The 22828-nt window shown below is 38.0% G+C and overlaps 1 protein-coding gene across 2 annotated transcripts in view; it reads right to left on the bottom strand.

Annotated features, from left to right (window-relative positions):
- GRID2 (glutamate ionotropic receptor delta type subunit 2) overlaps positions 1-22828 on the bottom strand; it is a 734268-nt gene that overhangs the window by 192375 nt on the left and 519065 nt on the right. For both annotated transcript variants that reach the window (XM_059817838.1, XM_059817839.1), the window contains one exon: positions 22537-22656. In XM_059817838.1, the coding sequence (XP_059673821.1) occupies positions 22537-22656 (120 nt within the window). The remainder of the gene's footprint in view (positions 1-22536; positions 22657-22828) is intronic.

Here is a 22828-nt window from a genome sequence, read left to right as displayed (position 1 = left end):
CTATTGAGGTGTTAAGCTGCACAGAAACTGTAGTGCAACAGAAGGACAAGAATAGGATTGATTAGAAGCTATGATAGATTCACAGATCATGCTGCGATTCTCTGGTAAGCACAAGGCATCTTTAATGCAAATCAATATAGACAGTCTGATGATGGCCCTTGAGAAGGGAAGTGCAATCAAGCTGCTGCTCTGAAAGACAGAGCCGGTCTAGCAGCGAGTGCATGGGTTCTCTCTTCCCAGCATCAACAAGAGTGAAGAATTCGTCTAATAATTATGGCCGTTGAAATGATTTTTGCTGTTAAGTAGGCTGTGAAATTCAGGAAGATATTCTGGGTTTTGCCTTATAATGGCACAATTACTCATTGACAGAGCACAGTAGCACCATTGTGGGGAACCGCTAGCAAACATCAGCCTCACAAACTGCAGATGACATATAATTTGAACAGAAGTTGTAAAGTTTTCCCCATATTGTCTTGGGAGCTTCAAAAACTCACTCTCAAACCCATAAAGTTTTGCAGTAGCTTTTTTAAAGAGAGAAGTTACAAAATGAAGGCACATGTATACCTCCAGATCCCCCAAATCTTATTTTCAGATGCTCCGCTGTAATTGTGTAGGCCCTGTTCACCAAAGAACAGTAGGTGGGTAGTCATTTTTACAACATTTACTCATTTATTTCAACATGGTGTCTAGAGTTATACTTCTTTCTATGAAAAATCTTCAGTCTCGCTAAGTCTCTCCGAAACATATGGTCCTAACTCTACTGTTTTTAGTAACAAAATGGAGTGGGGGTAAGCAGTGATATTCAGCAGAGAAAAAAATCCTTACGTTGAAAAGTCAGTAGAATTCTAACGTGTAGTTTACATTCCACATTAATTCAGGACATTGAATTAAACATAGATTTAAAAATAGGTTGAATTTCCTTCCCCTACCCCCTGTTCTCCGTAAACTCATATGAAATTGAACTTGCAGGATTTTGAAATTAAAATTGGAAGGGGAAAAAAAAGCATACTGCTCCCCTAACAACCACATTTCTGTCTGAAAACATTGATTTCTTAAAGGTATTTCACTGACATTTTAAATGCCATAAACTATATATAGACACACTGTTGTCAGCAAGCTCTGCTCCTGCAAACAAAATGAGTGAGATGAGAGGGTTTACACCAGCCCTTACGAGAGATGGTCACTGTGATTAACTGACCCCATCCTTTTGTCCCCCTGCCTGAATAAGTGTAATAGGGGACAGGAGTCAGGAGGGGCACCTCTGGGATCACTTCAGGCAGGTCCAATGCAAATGGTTCAAATGAACTTCTTGTGCCCAGGCCCTTAGATCATGAAGAGCTGTGTGAAGAGCAGCACAATCCCCAAAGTAGCTGAAATGAGTAGAGAGCTTTCCAGGACTGGACTGCACATGCTCTCTGCACACCATGTATCTTCACTGGAGGAAACATGCAGGGGGAGAGCAAAGCTAGTTATTACCTCAAGGAGTAAAACTCACTCCATGCAATCTTTGAGACTAGAGGCTACAGTTTCCCTTTGTTTTTTCTGATATACTACTCCAGCTTTCATCTGGTGAGGCATCTGAAGATGTCGGATGAGAGTAAGTTAAACACTCAAATTCACAGGAAATAGCTTTGCTGCCAGAAAGCACATTTGCTTTACATGGTAAAAAAAAACCAACCCAGACAAGTAACCAAGAAATCACAAATTAATATATAGTGCTTAAAAGTCACATGGATAAATCCGGAGCTTAATTGACCATACGGTTCTGAACATTTTGTTAAATGGATTAAATACCTGTAAAGTTGTAAAAATGCCTTAGATGTTATAACTTCTGCACCTAAACTTAGGAACTTAAATCATTAATTGGCCATATAAATCTAAGTGCTTTCATCTTCCGAGATACTTAAGACTCTAAGCTCCCACTAACTTTGTAAATTTAGATATCTAACCCCTACTAAACAAAAAAACAACTCTTCATGCTTCTAGTGCTTTCATGAAGTATACTTTTAGTGTGGGATGATACTTCCCTCTCTGAGGAACAATTATGTAAATAAAATTAGCATGTATGTATTTATTTACATTACACACTTAAAAACACAGCTAAAATTGCTTTTAAACAGTTTATTGTTTCATCTTAAAATCTTACAGTTTAATGATTAACATATAATTTTTAAAATTTTTTAAATTACTGATGTGTTAATTATATAAATATCCTACCACAAGAAAGAATGGGAACTTTGGCTATGTGGGCTTTTTTACTTAGTGTTTATTCCACCACACCATTTCTAAAGTACCCTAAAGGGTCATAAAGGAAAATTTACACCTGAAGGGAGTCTAACATATCTAAGGGTTTTCAAGCAGCTTTTCTGAATTATCTGGAGATAATTTAGTAGGAAGAAAAAAAATGAAATTAAGCATTCCATAAAAAAGTGTATATATATGTACATATGTATTTGTGTGAAGAATAATTCTATCTGGTCTACAGGAAGATAAAAACAGCTTACAGTCAGGCGGATCTATCACAAAGAATAACTCAAGCCAATAGAAAAATCAATCCAATATGCCACAGATAGAGCATGCAGTCTAACAAATCCACTAAAGCTCAGACATCAGGAACAACATTTGAAGAGTAAACATTAAGGAGTATCACACGGCAGAAAAAGCAAATCTGAAACAAGACAGAAATGACCATAATAAGTGATATCCAATCATGACCAGAGACCATAAGATGACATAAGATAAAAGCATAAAATAAAATAATCTCCTTATCATAAATCTGTTGTCAGGACTCATGGTAGCTCTAATGAACTGCTCCATCAAAGCCTAAACCCAAAAATAAATGGCAAGTGACCCTCTTCTAATTCCCCATCCAAGTCACTTGGCTCATTACACACTGACATTAGAGTGATAAAAGTCGGGTGAGCGAGTCATTCGGCAGAACAAGAAAAAAATACAATTTGATAGGTTCTCTGAGCCTGTCTAGCTATCATCATGTTAGGGAGGGGCAAAAAGAAGGAAAAAACTGATGACAAAAATATTAAGAATTAAGAAGGTAAGGACAAAAGTGCTAGAGGTTAAGAAGAAAAGAGAAACCAAGTAGTAAAATGGCTCCCTGTAAAGCTATTAATCTCAGAAGTTAAACCCCAGGCACAATTTCCTACAACTGTCTCAGGCAGAATGTATTTATTATTGCTATAAAGAATACTGTGATGGCAAAGCTCTGAATTTACCATCGGCACTTGGGAAGAGATGAGATGGCGTGTCTTTCCATTCAAAGAGGGGTCAACAGAAAGAATGGGAATAAAAACAAAGAGAGGCCAATAATATATGCTACTGTCCATAAGCAACCCATGAGTCTTTTGCAGACTTGCAGCAAGCAATCCCTCTCATGATCTTAGGCACTCTCTGAAATAGAGATTTCCAAAAGAAGTACAGGAGGGAAAAGCCTCAGGGCTTTAGAAATAAAGACGCGGAGTCAGAAGTCCATCTCACCTTTGGGGCATTCAGGATTTCTGAATATGCTGTATTTGAGGCTGGGCAATCTATTTTCATATAGAGAGCTCTGTGGCCTAGGGCTTTATAGGAAAACTGTAGGCCACCAGCTTTTGTGTGCACACACCTATATGTATGTATATATATGCACATACATATTAACGAGATTCTGTATGAACTTAAAATGAAACTGAGCTCAGTCAAAAATTTTTCTCAGCTATCCCAGGTCTTCCTAGTGCTCTGTGCTTTCAGAGAGATATGCAATTTAAAGGCATTATAACTATTTCTACGTAAATAAGATATACAAATAATAAATTATTCAAGTCTTAAAATTACAAGCAGGCACTGCATTGGGAATTTTTTTTCATTAGTTGAATTACGGGCAGAAGTCTGAGGGCAGTGGCAAAAGGCTAAAAAGAAATGTTTCCTCCTGATTAGTTTTTCAACTTATTAGGAAGTCAGCAGTAAAAGCTGGACAGCGATCTTTTTAACTGTAAAGGGGACCGGAGGAGGTATCTGTATCCAGCTTTTGGCATTTCACACTGACCGCATGTCCTTGGAACCTCTTGGACAGCAAAAACAAAGCAAAAGAAACAACACAGAAAGCCAGCACAGGAATCAGCCATATTCATTCCCTTCCCACACTTCTCCCAAAACAGTGTTTCTACCTCAAAACTCTTCTGTTCCCACATTGACAGGGTCACAGGAAAATGAACATCCTTGCTGTTGTATCACCCTGTGATACCAGAAACTAAAAATAAAGACAAAAAGACACGTCTTGCCATTCCACAACATTATTGAAGGGCTTCTCCTTACCACCCACCTTTATCTCCTACATGCTTGCCCCATACTCACGTCTCTAATTTGCACCAGTTCTCAGCCTAAAACTCACCTTCAAGTAGTGATCGTCCAGACTAGCGAAATCCCATACATGGGTTATATGCATTTGTATTTCCAAGTTAAAATGTTGGCCTTTCTGCTAATACAGTAGAAATAGTCAGTAGAGAATACCAGCTAGTCGCGAATCTGTGTCCTTCAAAAATGCAGTAGGGGCTGGGACATATCCCACAAGACTGACTTGAAATAACAGCTACACAAGAAAGAAGGCAGGGAACTGTGTTGCAGCCCTGAGGCACTTTGCAACACTGTGTACCGAGATTGCTGCATCAAATACAATGCATTTTTAAAATGTGTCATGATTCCTCTTTTTCTGCTGTGTTGAAAGAGATATGATTGTTTCCTCTTTCAGTAAAGGCACAGACAAAAAATTAATAACCATCTCTCAACCTCATTCTTGAATTGTTTTTGCTCCTTCTAATTTCCTGCCAAAGCATGTAGTCAGTTTGCAAGGTGACATTTGCAGAAGCTCCTTACAGATTGATTGGCTAAACTGCTGGGGAGCCAAGAGAATTCATATAACAAATGACCTTCATTCATTATAAAGTCAGGCCTGCTGATATTGCCACAAGCCAGAAAAGCCCACCCGCTCCCTGCTTGAGTCTCAGAGAAGACCACTGCTGGATGCAGACCACAAGCAGGACAGCAAACAATAGGCTGGATGATCTGCAAAGTTCCTGATAAGCCTCTGGTAAAAAGTCAGGTCATGGTGCTGCCTACTGAATGCTAGACAGGAAAGGAAAAAAGCAAACTTTTCTTGGAAGACATTCTGCAGAGTAACAAAGAGTTACTTGGAAGATAATGGCAACTTCAGGCAGCAAACATGCAAATACCTTCTCTTTGTGAACATCTGCAGGTTCTCCTTGTCTTTCCATCACAATTTGCCTCCCTTTCAGCCTTTTCCTTGGAAGCTGCTGCACTCTTGGTGTAGGTCAAACTTTCTATATGTCTACTCCTCCATCCTTTCAAACCAAGCTAGGGACAGGAGCACTTGCCAAATTTGTGTGTGGTACAGAACAAGTCATTGCTCTGTATAAAAACATCTAACATGGATTAATAATTCTGCTGTGCTACCAAGAACAGCAAATTGTGATTTAATATTTCTCAATACAAAGCAGCATGCCTGTGCTTCGGCAACAGAATAGACTCTGAACTGCTTATGTGGCTCCAGACATGTACTAGATTTCTGTTTTCTTTTACTTCTTTGGCTTGAAAAAACACATTGGCAAAAGACATGTGTTGGTTTATTTTTGCCCGTTCACTCCTTCATAAATATTGCCATAACATAGACATCCTGAAATATATGGCAAAACATAACTTCCATCAAAAATGATCCCTTTGGGAGTCGCAAGCGATATATACAAAATCCATGGCATTTCTAAATTATAGTCCCTCCTGCAGTATAAATTCACAGCCTTGCTGAACCAATAATGCTGTCATTGAAAAATTTGCTTGATTACTTTGCAGTAAAACACAAAATTGACTGAAGTTTAACTACAGTCCTTGATTTAATTTAATCAGATTTAATCATGGCGGAGAAATCGAAGCTTGTGTTTTTGTGATGTGCTTCACAAAACCTTTCACAATAGCACGTAGTTAGGAAATCAGTCATGGTTTAAGGCTCTGTGTATGACTTCTCAATGCTCTCAAATATCAGGCAAGAGGCATTGGTTCAGGGGTAACTCGGGAAGCTTGCAAAACTTGATCTTCTTTTCACAGAGATTTGGAGAAGGAAAGATACTTATAGGCTTTGAAATGAAACTATGAAATTAGCTAGCTAATCCCATAGAATTACAGAATCATAGAATGTTTTGGGTTGGAAGGGATCTTAAAGGCCGTCTAGTTCCAACCTCCCTGCCATGGGACACCTCCCACTAGACCAGGTTGCTCAAAGCCCCATCCAACCTGGCTTGAACACTTCCAGTGATGGGGCATCCACAGCTTCTCTTGGCAACCTGTTCCAGTGCCTCACCACCCGCATGGTGAAGAATTTCCTCCTAATATCTAATCTAAATCTACCCTCTTTCAGCTTAAAGCCATTACCCCTTGTCCTAGCACTACATGCCCTTGTAAAAAGTCCCTCTCCAGCTTCCTTGTAGGCTCCCTTCAGGTACTGGAAGGCTGCTACAAAGTCGCCCCAGAGCCTTCTCTTCTCCAGGCTGAACAACCCCAACTCTCTCAACCTGTCCTCATAGGAGAGGTGCTCCTCCAGCCTTCTGATCATCTTTGTGGCCCTCCTCTGGACTTGCTCCAACAAGCCCATGTCCTTCTTAGGTTGGGCGCCCCAGAGCCGAATGGAGTACTCTAGGTGGGGTCTCATGAGAGTGGAATAGAGGAGCAGAATCACCTCCCTCGACCTGCTGGTCATGCTTCTTTTGATGCAGCCCAGGATACCATTGGCTTTCTGGGCTGCGAGTGCACATTGCTGGCTCACGTTAAGCTTCTCATCAACCAACACCCCCAAGTCTTTCTCCTCAGGGCTGCTCTCAATCCATTCCCTGCCCAGCCTGTATTTGTGCTTGGGATTGCCCTGACCCATGTGCAGGACCTTGCACTTGGCCTTGTTGAACTTCATGAGGTTCACCTCTGGAGCCTGTCAAGGTCCCTCTGGATGGCATCCCTTCCCTCCAGCACGTCGACCACACACCACACAGCTTGGTGTCATCAGCAAACTTGCTGAGGTTGCACTCAATCCAACTGTCCATGTCACTGACAAAGATGTTAAACAGCGCTGGTCCCAATACCGACCCCTGAGGGTCACTGGTCACCACTTGGACATCGAGCCACTGTCTGCAACTCTGAGTGCGACCATCCAGCCAATTCCTTATCCACTGAGTGGTCCATCTGTCAAATCTATGCCTCTCCAATTTAGAGACAAGGATGTTGTGGGGGACAATGTCAAATGCTTTGCACAAGTCCAGGTTGACGATGTCACAGTTGCACTTCCCTTATCCACCACCTCATCCTCCAATATCTCCAGATACAATTCGCAGTTTTGAACTGCCGTCTAGGGCAGCATCTCCCTCTACATGTTTTAGAGGGAAATTACTAGTTAACATATACACTGGAATTAGCTGTCTAAAATGGATAGGTTTTAATAAAATAGTGACTAGCTCATTATTCCAGCAAGCAATTAAAATGCCATCAGCTTTTTCACTGCTCACAAGACACACAGACTTTAATGTGTTTTTTAAGTGTTTCTATACAATTATGGAAAAGGATGGTTGTATGTCATGATGTTTGTATAAGGTTGAATACACAAAATAGATATTCCTATATGCGTATGTCCACACATCATAGATCAAAACAGTAAGCTCACTCAAACTTCAAACTGAAATAAACAGCACAACCATCACAACTTCATGGATACTTATTAATCCACAGTATGCAACTTCCTATGATTTCCTAGCAAATAATACTTGCACTAAAGGAAAAATTCTTTTTGCTCTTGGATTAAGGTTTGCAAAGAAAAGGCTAGTTTTAACTGTCACCAAGAGAGGGCAGTGAAATATCTCAAATTATTAGAAGATCCCACACAAAAACCATATACCTTTAAAGCAAGCATGATAGCAAATAATCTCTGCAGACATTTAATTTTAAATTCTGTGGAGCATTCAACTGATGCTGTATTATTTTTAACTAACATCTTCCCACCCTTGAGTAAGTGTACTGTTGTGTTTGGAATTGGAAAAAATAAAAAGAGATTACAGATAAAACTATAAATCCTTATGAAATAAGATTTTTATTTTTTTTTTCTGTTTCAAACAGGTTTTTCAAAGCAGAATACTAAGAAACACCTGCCTTCTAGAGCCAGGTTTCACAGCAGCGTGTAAGTTTTTTCTTCAATTTTAGCTGACTTCTCCATAATGTGGGGACTTTACTGCTTAGCTCTATCCCATACCTTCTCTTCTTTCAAAACCCAAAATGACAAGTTAGAGGGCAGCTTTTGTTCCCAGTTCTTAATGATCTTGTTACAGGTAAGCAGCTGTGCTTTGCTGTTCTGGATGATTGATTTTTTTGAAGTCAGTATATCAATTTTTTTGCCTAAGGTTATCTCAAGACTTTTATGTTGAAAAGTTTAGGTTGTCCTACTCCAAGATGTTTCATTAAAATATCTGTTATAAGTCTGTTATTTGTGGTCTCCAAAGGACTGCAACATCTTGAAGTCAATGGCCTCTTGCAATTCCAAGTCTACTGCTATCCCCACAGTTCGAAAAATACATTTGGCAAAAGCCAGCACCTTTCTCTTTTTCACACCCAAGTGAAAATTACTGTTGTGCTGAGCTAAGATAATAACCAACAACTGAACATGTAACCTTTCAATGAATAGATGTAATGTAATCCACAGGAAAATATTTTGTCTTCTATAGAAAGATTTTGGGGTTTTTGTTCAATAGGATTTAAGAGAGATCACACTGATGATAGAAATTGGCCAATCTGGCACATGATCATATATGACTATGTTTGCACTTGCCAAGGCACCTTTCAAATGATATAGTAAAAGTGTTTGAAAATAAAAGGAAAAAGAGAGAGAGAGAAGTACACTTCCACTTCATTTTATCAATGTTCTTTGAAGGTTTAGAGCAGTTTTAAGTCCTTTTTTTAAAATGGATTTAACTAGACCAGACACTTATACATGGGCTTTTCCTCTCTTTAAGACAAATGGAATGAATAAGAAAATACAAAGTAAAATAATGATGAGGACAAACATTTCTTTAACAAGGTATCATAGCATTCTGTGTTTCCTTTATTGACGTTTTCATTTTCTCTTGTAGAAGTGATTTGCCTCAATATGCTGAAGTGGCACAACAAACTAGAAAGCTGCTTCTAATGACTAATGGACTGACTGACAATTTAGATGTTACAAAGCTGTTAGAAAAGAGCCTAACAAAAATTAGAAGGAATATACCACCAGAACCAAAAAGAATTCAGGGAAATCGATCTGTAATAAATGTGCAGTATGATGTTACATACTGAACACATTAAGCAGATGGGGATGTGGTACACTATCAGAAAAAAAAAAAATCAGAATTTCTTATTAAAGTTTCCTATCATATTTGTCCTCATCCTCCCCAAATTGTAAAAGCGGCATGAAAATCTTTCCCATGAAATCAGTTTAATGTAAAATTCACTCCCCTTCGGACTGAACAGAAATGCTTCAATACGTAGGGAAGTTAAACACATTTGTATTCAGTGCATCAATCCCTGTTTAATGCAATCTGTTGGTGGCCTACAGTCACAAAGCAACATAAAGATTATACTTTCATGTGGGAAGATATCCATCACTTAGTTGGTCTTGTCATGTTTGCTTTCCTGCAGACACAATAAGTGGCAAGGCTAAAAGCAAGCAGGATGTAAGGTCTTCAGCAGTAAAGTTAGTAGCAAGAGAGGACAATAACTTTCACACGCTGTTCAGCATACAACAAGCCCCAAGGCCAAACAGAGGAATCAATTTAACTATGCAGAATCAAGCGTATCAAAAGACTCATTATAGCTTTACTGTAGACCAAAGTAGCTGCGAATTATTCTAGTCTTTCAAACATATTTGAAAAGGTAATTTGTGAACAAATAGGTCACAAAATATTGGGGAAATACAATTTACCTTAGCCTACACTGACCAAAAGGCTGTACTTTAAAATCTTTCTGCTAGCAACCAGACACGATGACTATCCAAGTATTGTAGATTGGGCTTCTGGATAAAATATTTCCACATATCATTACCATTGTAGAACAGAAAGTCCACCTTATATGTTCCTTCCTCTGCAACAGACTGTTACAGAGATAACAAAAATCCATCCATGTGATGCTTTGTTTTCCAGGTTGTAGCCCCATTCTGGAACGAACTCCGTGGAATTACACCTACCTACCCCCACCACTAGCTAAAATCCACTGTGTGAACAAAACCGCTCTGACAGTGAAGTAGACCCCCTCTCTAATTGAAAGCTTGGACTACCCCTCCTGTAACTTTTTCTGAGCAGGTTTTTCCAGTGTGCAAATGAACCTTTAATGAATTTTATGTCGTTATCTATATCCCACAGCAAAGCATGGAAATTCTCAGATGTTATTCTTTGCTAATACAACATTATTGTGATGCACTTTGCAACACAAAGTAAGCTCACACAGTCTCCAACATCAGAAGCAGAACTTGAAATTTGAGGAAAAAATATGACTGAAGCAGCAAGAAACATAAGCCGAGCAGCAGGCCTGGATGGCTGGTCCAGGGATTGCAAGGCAAGGTAGCTGCTGCAGAGCAAAGATGGATAGGAAGATGAAGATAACTCTTAATGAAGACAGGAATGGATACAAGGAAAAAGAGTTTATAAAACTGTTTAACTGCTGTGGCCTGAGTGGGACTGATACTCCCTTTAAGAAGTTAATAAATATTTTAATAAAATTACATTAATTGACACTGTTCCAATGAGTTATAAGTGTGGTTTAGTCATGGATATATGCTATTTGACTAGATCCTAACTGAAATATTTATTTTCTTACTTTATATGTTTATGTCAAATATTTGTCTCAAGTAAAATAATACACAGCTTAAAATAAACTGACTAATGAGATCTCAGACATGCACATTCAATGGGGAAATCACACATTTTATCAGTAGTTAATACATTTAGAGAGCTAAGAGTACCTGAGTACTAATTCAGAATACTAATAAGTTTAGAGTACTGAAACATTCTAGAGCCAAACTGGCTCAAGGCTTTAAAACATAATTCTACTATTTTTAAAAGCAATCAAGTTAGAATGCAAAATCAGTAGAGGTGTGTACAAACTGGACGTTGCATGAAAATACTCATGTAAAACACTTACTGCTCATCATTAAGGCACCACATTAGAACGCATACTTTAAATCAGATTTTTGTGAGCTATAAGTACGTTAATTATTATAAAAGTTCATTTAAAAAAAAAAAGCACAACCCCCCCCAATCGGGCATTTGAGACTAATACCTTTCTGACCACATAAGGTGCAGAAGCAGCATGGACCAGGAAAATGCAGCAAAGATAAGACTAGAGCTGAGCTTCAAGGGACACAATGAGGAAGGAAAGATGAGAGAAAAAATACAAAGAGGCAAAGCAGCAGGTAAATTAATTGGAAGCACATGAAACTGCCAAAGATAATACACATAAAGGGTAGCATGATTAGCACAGGAGAGCAGGGTGTGGCAATAAGAGGTAAATCTGGCAGTATCTGCCATAACACTGGGATCACTTGTGAAACAGTGAATGGCCCAGCCATAGCAAAACAACCTTTATTTCTTGCTCTAGCCATGGCTTGGCTCCTAATCTCTGGTTTTGCTTTGTCTTCTTTATCCATCTCTCCTCGATAGAAATGTTGGATAAGTCTATGAAAAAACAAGGGGCTTTATTTCCAGGGGTTTAAGGGAGACACCACTTCCTGTAGCACATCATGCACTTTACTCTGAATATATGTTTCTGTTGTCTGCAAATAAGTTGAAGTTATTAGTTAGAGGTAGTAAGCTATTAGTTTAAATGCAAATGTTATCAACTTAAATTTACTTTTTTAAAAGTCAAACATACCAGTTTCGATATATTATGCTACATTTTTCTAAACCAAGTAATAAAATACTTACATATATGATCAAAATTAAAGTTAATTTGAGCTCAGATTTCAACAGAAGACTTTCTGCAATTTATCCCATCCTATCCTTTTCTGTTTACACAAGAAAAATCTTCTATACACTGCTATACTTGAGATAGAAACAGCCATAATAAGTTTCACAGGTTTTGAGAAACGGAGAGAAGTAGGATTGGAAGTAATGATGAGACTATTTGCTAACAGACATCTCCCAGAGGTGCCAGACACACCTTGCCAAATTCCTTAAAACATGATACTTCCTCCCATTTACTTCTAAGCCTAGAGAGTTTCAAAGCCTTGTTAGTGCTTATAATTTCCTGAAAAGCTTTATTTTTCAGAAAAAGAGGTTTTAACAAATTAAATTAATTCTGTTTACTGAGATGAAAATGTGAAGTATTTGAGACTTAATGCATACCACACTTTCTATTACTTCTGCTGTGCATTTTAAAGCAGGAATACACCAAGACAAGAGTATTTATTATTAATTTTTGTTGTAACTTACCCTTTGATTGAGGTATTATATCATGACTTTAGAACAGGCAAAAATCTGAGCATCAAGGCTGAATCAAAAACTTTCAACACTATGAAAGAACTATAAATATTATTAAGTCATTGAAAGCTTCATCATCCTTGTCTTTATTCTTTGTAAAGAACTCAAAAAGTGCAAAGAGGTGGCCCTTACCAATTATAGAGAAGTAACTTTTTATCTCTGGAAATCACTTTTAAGATTCTTTTAATTGCAGGATACAGCTATAACCACTTTATGGGAAACATATCAGCATTGTCATAAATGCAATATTGAGACAAAATGACATATCACTTCTACAGCTAAAATTCTTTTGGCAGATAAGAAAAAAGTAATTGAAAACTTTTACTTTACAAATGATGATCTATGCATAGTAAACTTTGCCATATTTTGAAATACATGAGCTGAGCAATTTAGCTGGAAACTACAATACATTATAGACAATGATACAGCTTCCAACCTGAAATCACAGGGACGCTTCTCTTTGTCTTCTCAAATACTGCTATTACTTTCTTACTTGTCTTAAAAACACCACAACAAACAAAGATTTACTGTACTTTCAGCTGTGTTGCGCTAACAGCAGCAGAAAGTAATTTCCACAGTCCGACACATCATTTCTCCTCTTTCTCTTCAGCTAACCACTGTACCCCCATGCATTTTGTGGTCCAACCCAAACATGAGACTCCCCGTCAACTCAAGCTGTTCTCCCTGGTGGGCACCACTCTCCTCTTGCCAGAGGACAGCTGACCCTTGACTCTTTGCTAATGTAACTCTTTCTGACACTTGCCTATAGATGACTACGTCCTTCTGAGGACTCTGGAAGCCTTTAGCAGCTTCATGGATGTTTTCACATTCCTGCCCACTGTAAATCTGCTCTCATGTCTGTGGAGGCTGAGAGTGGTAGATATTACATAGATATATATAGATAGATAGATATACAGAAATATAGAGAGTGCTCTCAGCAGAAATCCACAGGCCCTGCATTTTCATTAAGTTCAGTTACCAGTTTCCCAAACAGCTTATGACTTGGCTAGCAACTCTAGATGCCACAGTCTGTGAAGGGAGGACTAAAGGGATTATAAGTGTTTGGGTTCTCCTTGCTTTAGTAGAAAGTGACACTGAACACTCTTATGGCCACAGAGGCAAAGGGCATTGGGCTTATCAGGGCCATTTACCCCACTGCAGGAAAACACTGCCTACTACTGTCAACAAAGTTATCAGTCAGCATCATGCTCAATGAAATAGTCTTTCCACAAAAAAACAACCATCCAAAGAAAAAACCCTGCGTCCCCTCTCCCCCCCCCAAAAAAAAAAACAAACCAATCCAACTTGCTTTCATCTCTGCTATACACGAATATTCAGTGTCTAATAAGACATGTTTTTGTATTTTCCTGCTAATAGGCTGGCTTGGAACAAAGAGATCTTACTGTGAAAGAAGACAGTTATGCTTACTTTAAAACTTGTACTAGCAAAGTTTTGATCAATGTGAGCCTTCCAGGCCTTTCAGATGTACCATAGGGGCTCATCTGACTTTCATCAGCCTACTAGACAACACATTCTTCAAGAAGTCCCTCACAAAATGTACAAATTAAAAACAATTTATTGAAAGGTTGGACCAGATGATCTTTGAGGTCCAACCTGGGCTGTTCTTCAATTCTATGATTCATTATTTTGGGGAGACATGGTTGGCAGGACATAGCAGGTGATCTTATAATCATGTCAGTCTTGGCTTGTGGTTCTTGAAGAAAAAAGCAATTTATCAAATCTTGTGAAATCTGTGCAGGTCTACTTCCACATATTATGGACTAAGGTCTGTGTTATAATCCTTAGATATAGCAGTCTTCCCAAGGCTGTGCACTGAGCTCTTAATTCCAAGAACTGAACAATACCATTCACCACCCTCAAAGACTAAAGCTAAATGACCTACTACCATCTCTTCATGCCTCCTGTTAAAAGCAGCAGCTCAATTTTTTATCATCCCTCTCTCCTGTTTACATGATTTTCCAATAACTATTAACTTTTGACTAGGATACCCAATTTACATCCAAATTTGGATGGAAATATTTAACTTACTGCAGATATAGTTATTATCTCCCTCCTCACACGGCAAATTAGCTACAACACCCCCTTCTTTTGGATTAATGGAGGGTTAAACACACTTATTACTTCTTCGTACTACTGGAAAATATGTTTGTTCCAGTTACAAGTATTCGTGAAATGAAGCAATTTTCATCAGATGATAGCTTTGATTGAAAACAAAGCAACTCTAAAAAGCAAAAGACAAGCATTGAAAACTTTTGAAAACTTTAATTCTGAAAGTTACCTATAATTCATTGAGAATCCCCACCTTAAAACAAGTAATTCCAAGTTGAGCTAAGTGTTTTATCCTATTAATTTCATGGATGATGAGCCAAATTCCTGAAGCAGCACCCACTGAGTGCTCACTTAAAGGAGAAGAGAAGTCCCTAAGAGGATTTCCAAAGTCGCATAGAAGCATTACTGCCCAAGAGGTCAATGAAACATCAAATCCATTCTTAAATCATACATCATTACTTCTGACATTATCCAAAAATGTCAGTTTTGAGGCACTTCAAAGTTCCCAAGCACTTCTGAAGTAAGTTACAAAGCTAATTTGCTCAGCTGAAGTATTTGAGGACAAAAATTCACCACAACCTGCCAGCCAGTTCTGCAGATCCATGTTCACCGGGAAGCTTTCACAGCTACTCAAGCAGAAGAAAAAGCCATATAACCATAGCAAAGGTATTTCAAAAGTGGCCCAAACAATCATACTGAAAACTGTAACGGGTTACTAACTGCAAACATAGAGTTTGGAAAAACAAAAGTGATATAATCCCTTGGCCTGGCTGACCTACAGCCAACTGCAAGGAGTTCAAGATGAAGAGAGGAACCCAAAAATGAAGGAAAAATGTCCAACAGATACAAATCAAATTTCACATGCTACATTAACCTGACCAACGTTCCAATCCAAATTCTCTTTCCCACTGTAGTTATTAAAAAACTACCATGCTATTTCTGCTATTTCAAATTTTTCAGGACTAAAAAAATCTCTGCTGTGAAAAAGAAATTAATGAAGTTCTGTATCATTGTTTGCTCTTACGCCCATTTTGAAGCACAGAATAATCACACAGGAACCTCTATGGTTAGGCACTTGCCTAGCAGCATCAACAAAAAACAGGAGTTACTGATACAGTTCCTAGCCTTTTTTTTTATTATTTTTTGACTGATTTTTCTCAAGTTTCCATTGTCATAACAAGATATTAAAGGAAATTAAAACCACAACTTTGAAAGGGGGAAATATTTCTCCTGTTCTTTGCTGTCAAGACAGCCATATTTTTGACAGGAGACGGGTAAAATGTAACCTTATCCTGATGAACAAAAATGAATAAAACCCATGAAACTATAGAATTTAAAGCACATGAAAAAGATTTGTCTCTTTCTAATGAAAGCAATCAGTCAAAATAGTCACTTCACAACCCACTGAAAGCAGTTTTCAGCAAGAACATTCATATCAGTTTTGACAAGAATGGAAATTCTGAGCAAAAGAAAGATGGACTCATCCCTGCCAAAATTGCCAAGAGAAATACTACAGAGCTCCAAGGTCCCAAGGGGAATTTCTTTTTGACATCAATGCTTCTCCCCAGGGTCCCATTGCACTCTCCCCTCCTGCCATCCTGCATTTTTCCATTTTCCCCACTGTTTCCAATGCAGGAGCAAATCCCTCTTCGTTCCAGAGCGCTGCAGTTACTTAGAAGCTTGAAAGATTTTTTTTTTTTTTTTTGGGGGGGGTGGGGAGGTTCAAATCAACTCCTCTAGCCCTATAAATATCACTGCTAAAAACCATCCACCTGCATGCTGAAAACTGGATAAACCTCTATCTTAGTTATTTGAGTTGAATTCTAACCCAGACACTTAACCTTATTATTTTAGACTGGGAACTCTGGACACTCGCTTGCCTTACAGCCTAAAATCCCCTTTCTCTTTTACAACAGGTCCTGCTATGTTCAAATGCCTGAGCACAGTGGAGGTCAGCAGACAGGGCTGACTGTGCTACTTCTAAGAAGAAATAGGTGGGATAATGTGTCTTGCACTATGTTTGCCTTGGCTTTGTGGGCATTAGTTTAGAGTCTAAGAGTTTGTGTTCTGGGTGATTTTGCTTATAAACCTGATCCTGGCTCTCATGTATTCCTGGTGGATATCCTGCTCCACAGGTGAATAATTCATGTGGAACAGGTTGCTCATAACACTGCCCGTAGTAGCAGCTCTGCTCTGCATTTATTAATGATCACTAGAAGAGGGACTTGAACCTTGGTCTTCCATATTCCTGTGGCAGCATCCACCAAGTCACCGAATCCATCTCTGGCTTCTTTGCTTTGCACTTGTTACGGACACTGAAATAATCACTCATCCAGACAAACAGTCCAGGGTGAGGGCAGGCACCTGGACAGTCCACCACCAAGATTTAGATTTTCCCCCCTCCTCCCTCATCTGATTCAGAGTCCAAAACCTGAAAAATTCTCCAAATGGTACACTATTGATTACTTTAGTCAGTCTGTCTCTCTTTCTGCAATCTCAGATTTTAAAAGAAAATGCTTTATTCAAAAGCAAAGAGAGTGAAATTTTTTAAACTTTTAAATTTTTTTAAATTCAGGAATACAATTATGGATAGAGGCATTTTTTCCATTTTCCATTTGACTCAAATATGCATTTAGTTTGACTTTTAAGCTAAACAGAAGTGAACTTTCAAGTAAATCACAGTTCTCTACTAACACTAGTTTCATTGTGATAACATGCAAATTTCAAACACTTTCCAGCCAAATTAAATTTCATTGAAATTTCACAAAAGTTTTGCAGAAGCTAGCAGAATGTAAAGAATCAGTCACTGTATCTTCATTTATTGCATAGCACTAAATAAAGGAAGGAAATGGTACTCTTCAGCAGATTTACAGCAGATTTAAGTACTGTACTGAACTGGAACAGCAGGTCCCAGTTCACCAAAGTATTTAATTACCTCTTTACCTTTAGTACTAAGTAGTTTATTTCATTTCTAGCAGGCTGCTTATGTATTTAAAGTTGCTTTAGAGAGAGTATCGTGTTAGTACTGTGCCAGGTCCATCTTTTCTATTAACACTAGGGGCAAGGCAGTCAGACACAGCAACAGCAACATTTCTTTTCAACTCACTAGAAAATACACCATCAATAATGTCTCTGTAAATTGCAAGTATATCTTGCAGGCACATCATAAATTGCATGTCAGTCTTTAGAAACAGCTGAAACAGATCACAGCTTAAAGTACCAGGTGCTGATACATATATATATATATACACACACTGTTTAAATCATATTACAGAGCTCTACCTTTGGTCACAATCACAAAAGGAACAGGTGAACCTATCATTTACCTCAAGAAGCTAACCAAGAAGAAAATACTTTGTCTGCTCTTGGTTACTAAATAGTGTTAGTTAATAAGTGCCAGCAGAGCTGTATAAATTCTCTTTTTGTGTAATGAAGCAAAAGGGAGTAAAAGATGTAAAAAATAAGTTTTAACTTAAGAAGAGACAGCAGATTCCCCAAGATCAAAATATACACTTGGAATATACGTTGCTTCGTGATGCAAATGTAAGAAAAAATTATATACCGGATAACAAAGCAATGCCACTATCATAATCAACAATTGTTCTCAGATGAAATGGAAGTAGCAATTATTTTACTAGAATGAAAACAAAAAATGCAATACAATTTTCCCATTTCTGAACAAATAACACAACTCTAGAATGTTCCACATAACCCTTAACACTCCATGAAATAAAAACCTGCATGCATTGACTCCACAGGGAAGGTCCTGCCATTCGCACTGGCAGAAGGACAGAGGAACACCACATCTGTCAGGCATTATAGCCAAAGGCCTTCAGTCACATTCATATGAAATGCTTTGTGCTACAGATATCCCTTGGACCAAAATATTTCCTCCTTTAGGTCATCAAACTAAAATCATTTAGTACAGAGCCCTACCATCCTACCAGACAAATGCAAAGGGCTTGAAGCATCCTGGGTTACCCAGGTGCCCAACCCAGGGTATCTCTTTTCCTGCATGCCCACAGCTCTGTCCTTGCTGTGAGGCATCCCTAGGTGTCCTGAATGCAAACAAAGCCTTGACATGGACATCCTGGTGCAGAGAGGAAGAGATAAGAGAGCCTGGTGTGTCATCTCATTCCTCCACAGAGAGGAAATGACAGAAACCGTCTTCAGAAGAGAAGAGAAATGCACAGGAGGTGGGTGCATGATAACAGGGATATGGAGGCAGAGCAAAATGCACCACCATCTCCAAATGTCCGCACGTGGTAAGAAAACCAGTGTGGGAATAGGAAGAATGTCCTCTAAACTTCAAAAGGTGTAGCACAGATCCTTTGAGGATGAGCCCATTCTGAATTACATGGAGCACTAGAAGAAACATGAAAACCACTTTATTTCTGCAGTGCTGTTTTCTGCACCACTAAGATATAAGACAGTACTCTTCTGAGCTATCAACTCCCTTTTGTTCGTTTGTTTGTTGGATGGTTATTCAGAGGAATGACAGCTTTTATTTCAGCAGTATGGATAAAAGTATTGCACTGAAATGTAAATGTCAAAGAGTACATACTCAAATGTCAAACACCAACAGACAAATACCAACAGAGAAATATCAGGAATATACCCGTGTCTCCCACTGAATATAACTATATCTGCACAAACGCAAGCCACTACATGATGTGTAAAAGCAAGAGGTTTTCTGCAGTTCCTTTGGGATGGTAACACCACTGGTATCACTAAAATCAGTATCTGGCAGTGATCTGACTGTATTACTCCACGTACCCAACCCTGGCAACACATATAGCCTAAGCGTTTTGTGGTCTGCAAGGTGATGGACAGCATTTACAGACATAATGGTACAAAATTAATATTTCAGACAAACCCCACTCCTGAATTTGCCAACTTGTCACTAGATGAAGGACCCCAACACAATGAACTTCCACATAAATGTTCCCATTGCTTTCCAGGTATGACAATAGTGCATGAAAGTTGAAGGAGGGGACTTGCAGACAGTTTCTGCTAGATACATAGCTTAATTTGTCCAATAAAAACAAACACACACAAACATGAACTCTTGGTGTTTCCTAAATGGTTTGCTTTTTTCAGTCATAGGAATATTAACCTGTGAATGTAAGTGAACTTTTCAGAAGTACCAAATGACTCCTGAACCCAAACAGAACTGACTACACGCAGAATTTGGACTCTTGAGAAATTTGAGTGCGTTTTAAAATTTTTCTTATTTTAATTAAAATCAATTGATTGTTCCTCAGAAACATGTTAATTAGGGAAGATGTATTTGTTTAGAAATTTCAGTCAGTCTGCTAATTGCAGCTGCGTCCACTGGAGTTGAGAAATAAAAATGGTTAGGTAGTTCTGTAGCCAGACCAATAAATACATGAAAATCTGAAGTACACTTTAATTAGTGTAGCTAACAAAAATATATATGACTCCTGTAATTATTGTGATTTGCTTTCAACAATAGTGGCTCATACACTGTAAAGTAAAACCTAATCAAAGATAAACTACGCGAACTTTTGTCAAAAGAGTAAAATCAATATATGGCATTTTCCCCTTAAAATTTTATTTTCTTCTCTATCTCTGATGTAAAATTTTTAGGATCCTCAGCTTGTTTTTTTAAGTTTGTGACATTGATTATAAATACCGTATTTATTTTAAATCCTTTTACTATTCAATTTAGTGTAAAAAAATACAATATGTCACTGGAATTATTTTGAATTTTTTTTGAAAGATGCTTCCAGCTCAATTATCACATTCTCACAATACATACAGAAATTTCTTTCTGAAGAAAATTCCTTTCTCTACACCAGAACTCTTTTCTAAAGCTTTTTCTTACTGAATTCTGTTTAGAAAAAAAAAATTGGAACTCATTAAATCTTTTCTTCTCTGGACACTTTCTTCAGTGCGTCACAAAACTCTAAGGATAGACATTTATAGTGCAACCTTCAACAGGAAAATTTTCTTATAATCTCTATATTTAAACACTCATCTCGACAAACATTAAAAAATGCATACTTTCAGTGTCTTACTTTTTAACTTTGCTTTTCTCCTGAACAGGGTCTTGTGACACTGAGTTTCATGGTCTAATTATATTCTGTGCAAAACTCTATTCTCTTTAACTGCAAATCTATTTCCTTTCAAAGACAGTGAACTCTCTTGTCCTTGAACTATGATAAAGGGTAAACAAGGAAGGTTCAAAAAGCCTGTTTGTACTATCTCATTTTTTTTTGCACAATTTAGGTGTGCCTATGGTTGTTAATCTCGTCTTTAAAAGTAAACTGTACCATAGTTTAAATTTGCACTATAAATCTAAATTATACCATCAGAAGAGTTAGAAAGGCTAGGGAGTCTTTATTTCCAAGACCTTTCTGTGGGTCTCTCTCTCTCTCTTCTATCTTTTTGTAAAATGGAAGAACACCATTTATTGCTTCACTCAGGCATTCACCCAGAGAGGTCCGAAGTCAAAAAAACAGCCAAAGTCAACCAATTAAATGAAATTAAGGGATACAGATTTGTCTTAAGAAGGACTACCTGGTTGCTCTGAAGAATAAATAGCTCCTCAATGCATAGCATTGAAAATAAATCAAGTCAAAATATGTTGAAAAAGACTGAATTTATAGGTGAGGGAATAAGGACTCATCCAACATTCTGGTTGCCTAAAGACTTTTCGAAGCATGCCTCCCAAATATCAACAAGATCCAGTTCCGTTTAGTTTCTGAAGCATCTGTCAGGATCTCTGCTCAAGGTGACATAGCTATAGGTATGTGTGTACATTAAGGTACTGACAACAGATGAAACAGCAGGAACGGAATAACAATTCCAATGAAAAGTGGAGGGGAAGTTTCAGGAGTTGAGAGACACTTCTTATTTACCTTTCCCTTCTTTCAGAGCACTTATCTGTTACTGCAGAAGGTATGCAGACAAATGATGTACTTCATCATATAGTGACACTAACACATGGAAAAAGTTTACATATATTAAGATAACTTTATCATTTGCTTTCAGACAATCACTTCAGGTTCCTCACATATAAAAACCAGTGTAATCTGATACACTAAGTGAAGAGATCTTGGTACTATCTTTCAGGAGGTCTGTCTTTGAAGGAGAGTTGCTCCTGGAAAAGCCTATTAGTTTTACTTTCCTAAGAGGTACCATATGATTTTTGCTGCTTTTGCCATCCCAGATGGGCAGTTATCCAAAGTTAAGGATATACATTGCAAATAGAGACCTGCTTCCACCATTCCGTACACAGGACTTAAATTTATTTTTACAGACTAGCAAAACTGAAATACCAAGAAAAAGTAATTTTGCTCAAGATGTACATCATTTCCTCAAAAAATCTAAGACCAAGTATTCGAACTGTGTCTGGTAGCTGAACACATAGCATTACACTTATTCTGTAAAAGTTAATTTCTACTAAAAAATATTGTGTGCTTATTTCATAAAGGCAAGAGATTACAGAAATTTTATCTATGTTACAACAGATTTTCTCTTTCCGTACCTATAAATTTTAATCATCTAACAGTTGCAACATCCTACTTTGACCATAAGATGAAGTGTCAACCTGGGTGCTCTACACATAACTCAACGTAAAATTTGCTATTTTGGAAATGGGTTGCAAGGGTTACAAAACAACAGCTTTCACTGGTCTTTTGGGACAGTCCACTAGCAGCTTAACACATTCTGTATTACAAACAACACCTTGATCAACACGACCTACTGCAAAGCCTCTTTGCAATAATAAAAGAGCTGGGTATCTAGAAGTTCAAGACTTTTCTCCTATTTCTTACTCTTAACGATACACAACATCACGTTACCTGCCATCAAACACCTTTCTATCAACATGAAACACAAGCAAGGTTTTAAAAAAATCAGTAAAAATAGTCTCGTGTTTGAATATATGTAGTCTCACCTTGCGGATGCCTCTGCCAAGATCTTCTCCATAATTTGTTCCTAAAATTTCAAAATGCACATTGGGATTCCCCCCATTTTCTGCAAATTCCAGTTCTCCAGTCAAGCCATTCACTCCACCCTATTGGAAAAAAAGGATAACGGAGTGAAAACTCAGAAGTAGCCAATTATAATAACCTTTTGTTTCTCCAAGGGATTTGTGCACTAACTATGCAGAATACATACACAACTACCCGAGTTAGGACAGTTTTCCAAAGACCACATTTCCCTAAAAATTCTGAGGCCTAAATTCT

The sequence above is a fragment of the Gavia stellata genome, chromosome 5, assembly GCF_030936135.1.
Source record: "Gavia stellata isolate bGavSte3 chromosome 5, bGavSte3.hap2, whole genome shotgun sequence".
Taxonomy (NCBI): domain Eukaryota; kingdom Metazoa; phylum Chordata; class Aves; order Gaviiformes; family Gaviidae; genus Gavia; species Gavia stellata.
This window is presented reverse-complemented; position numbering and strand designations above follow the sequence as displayed.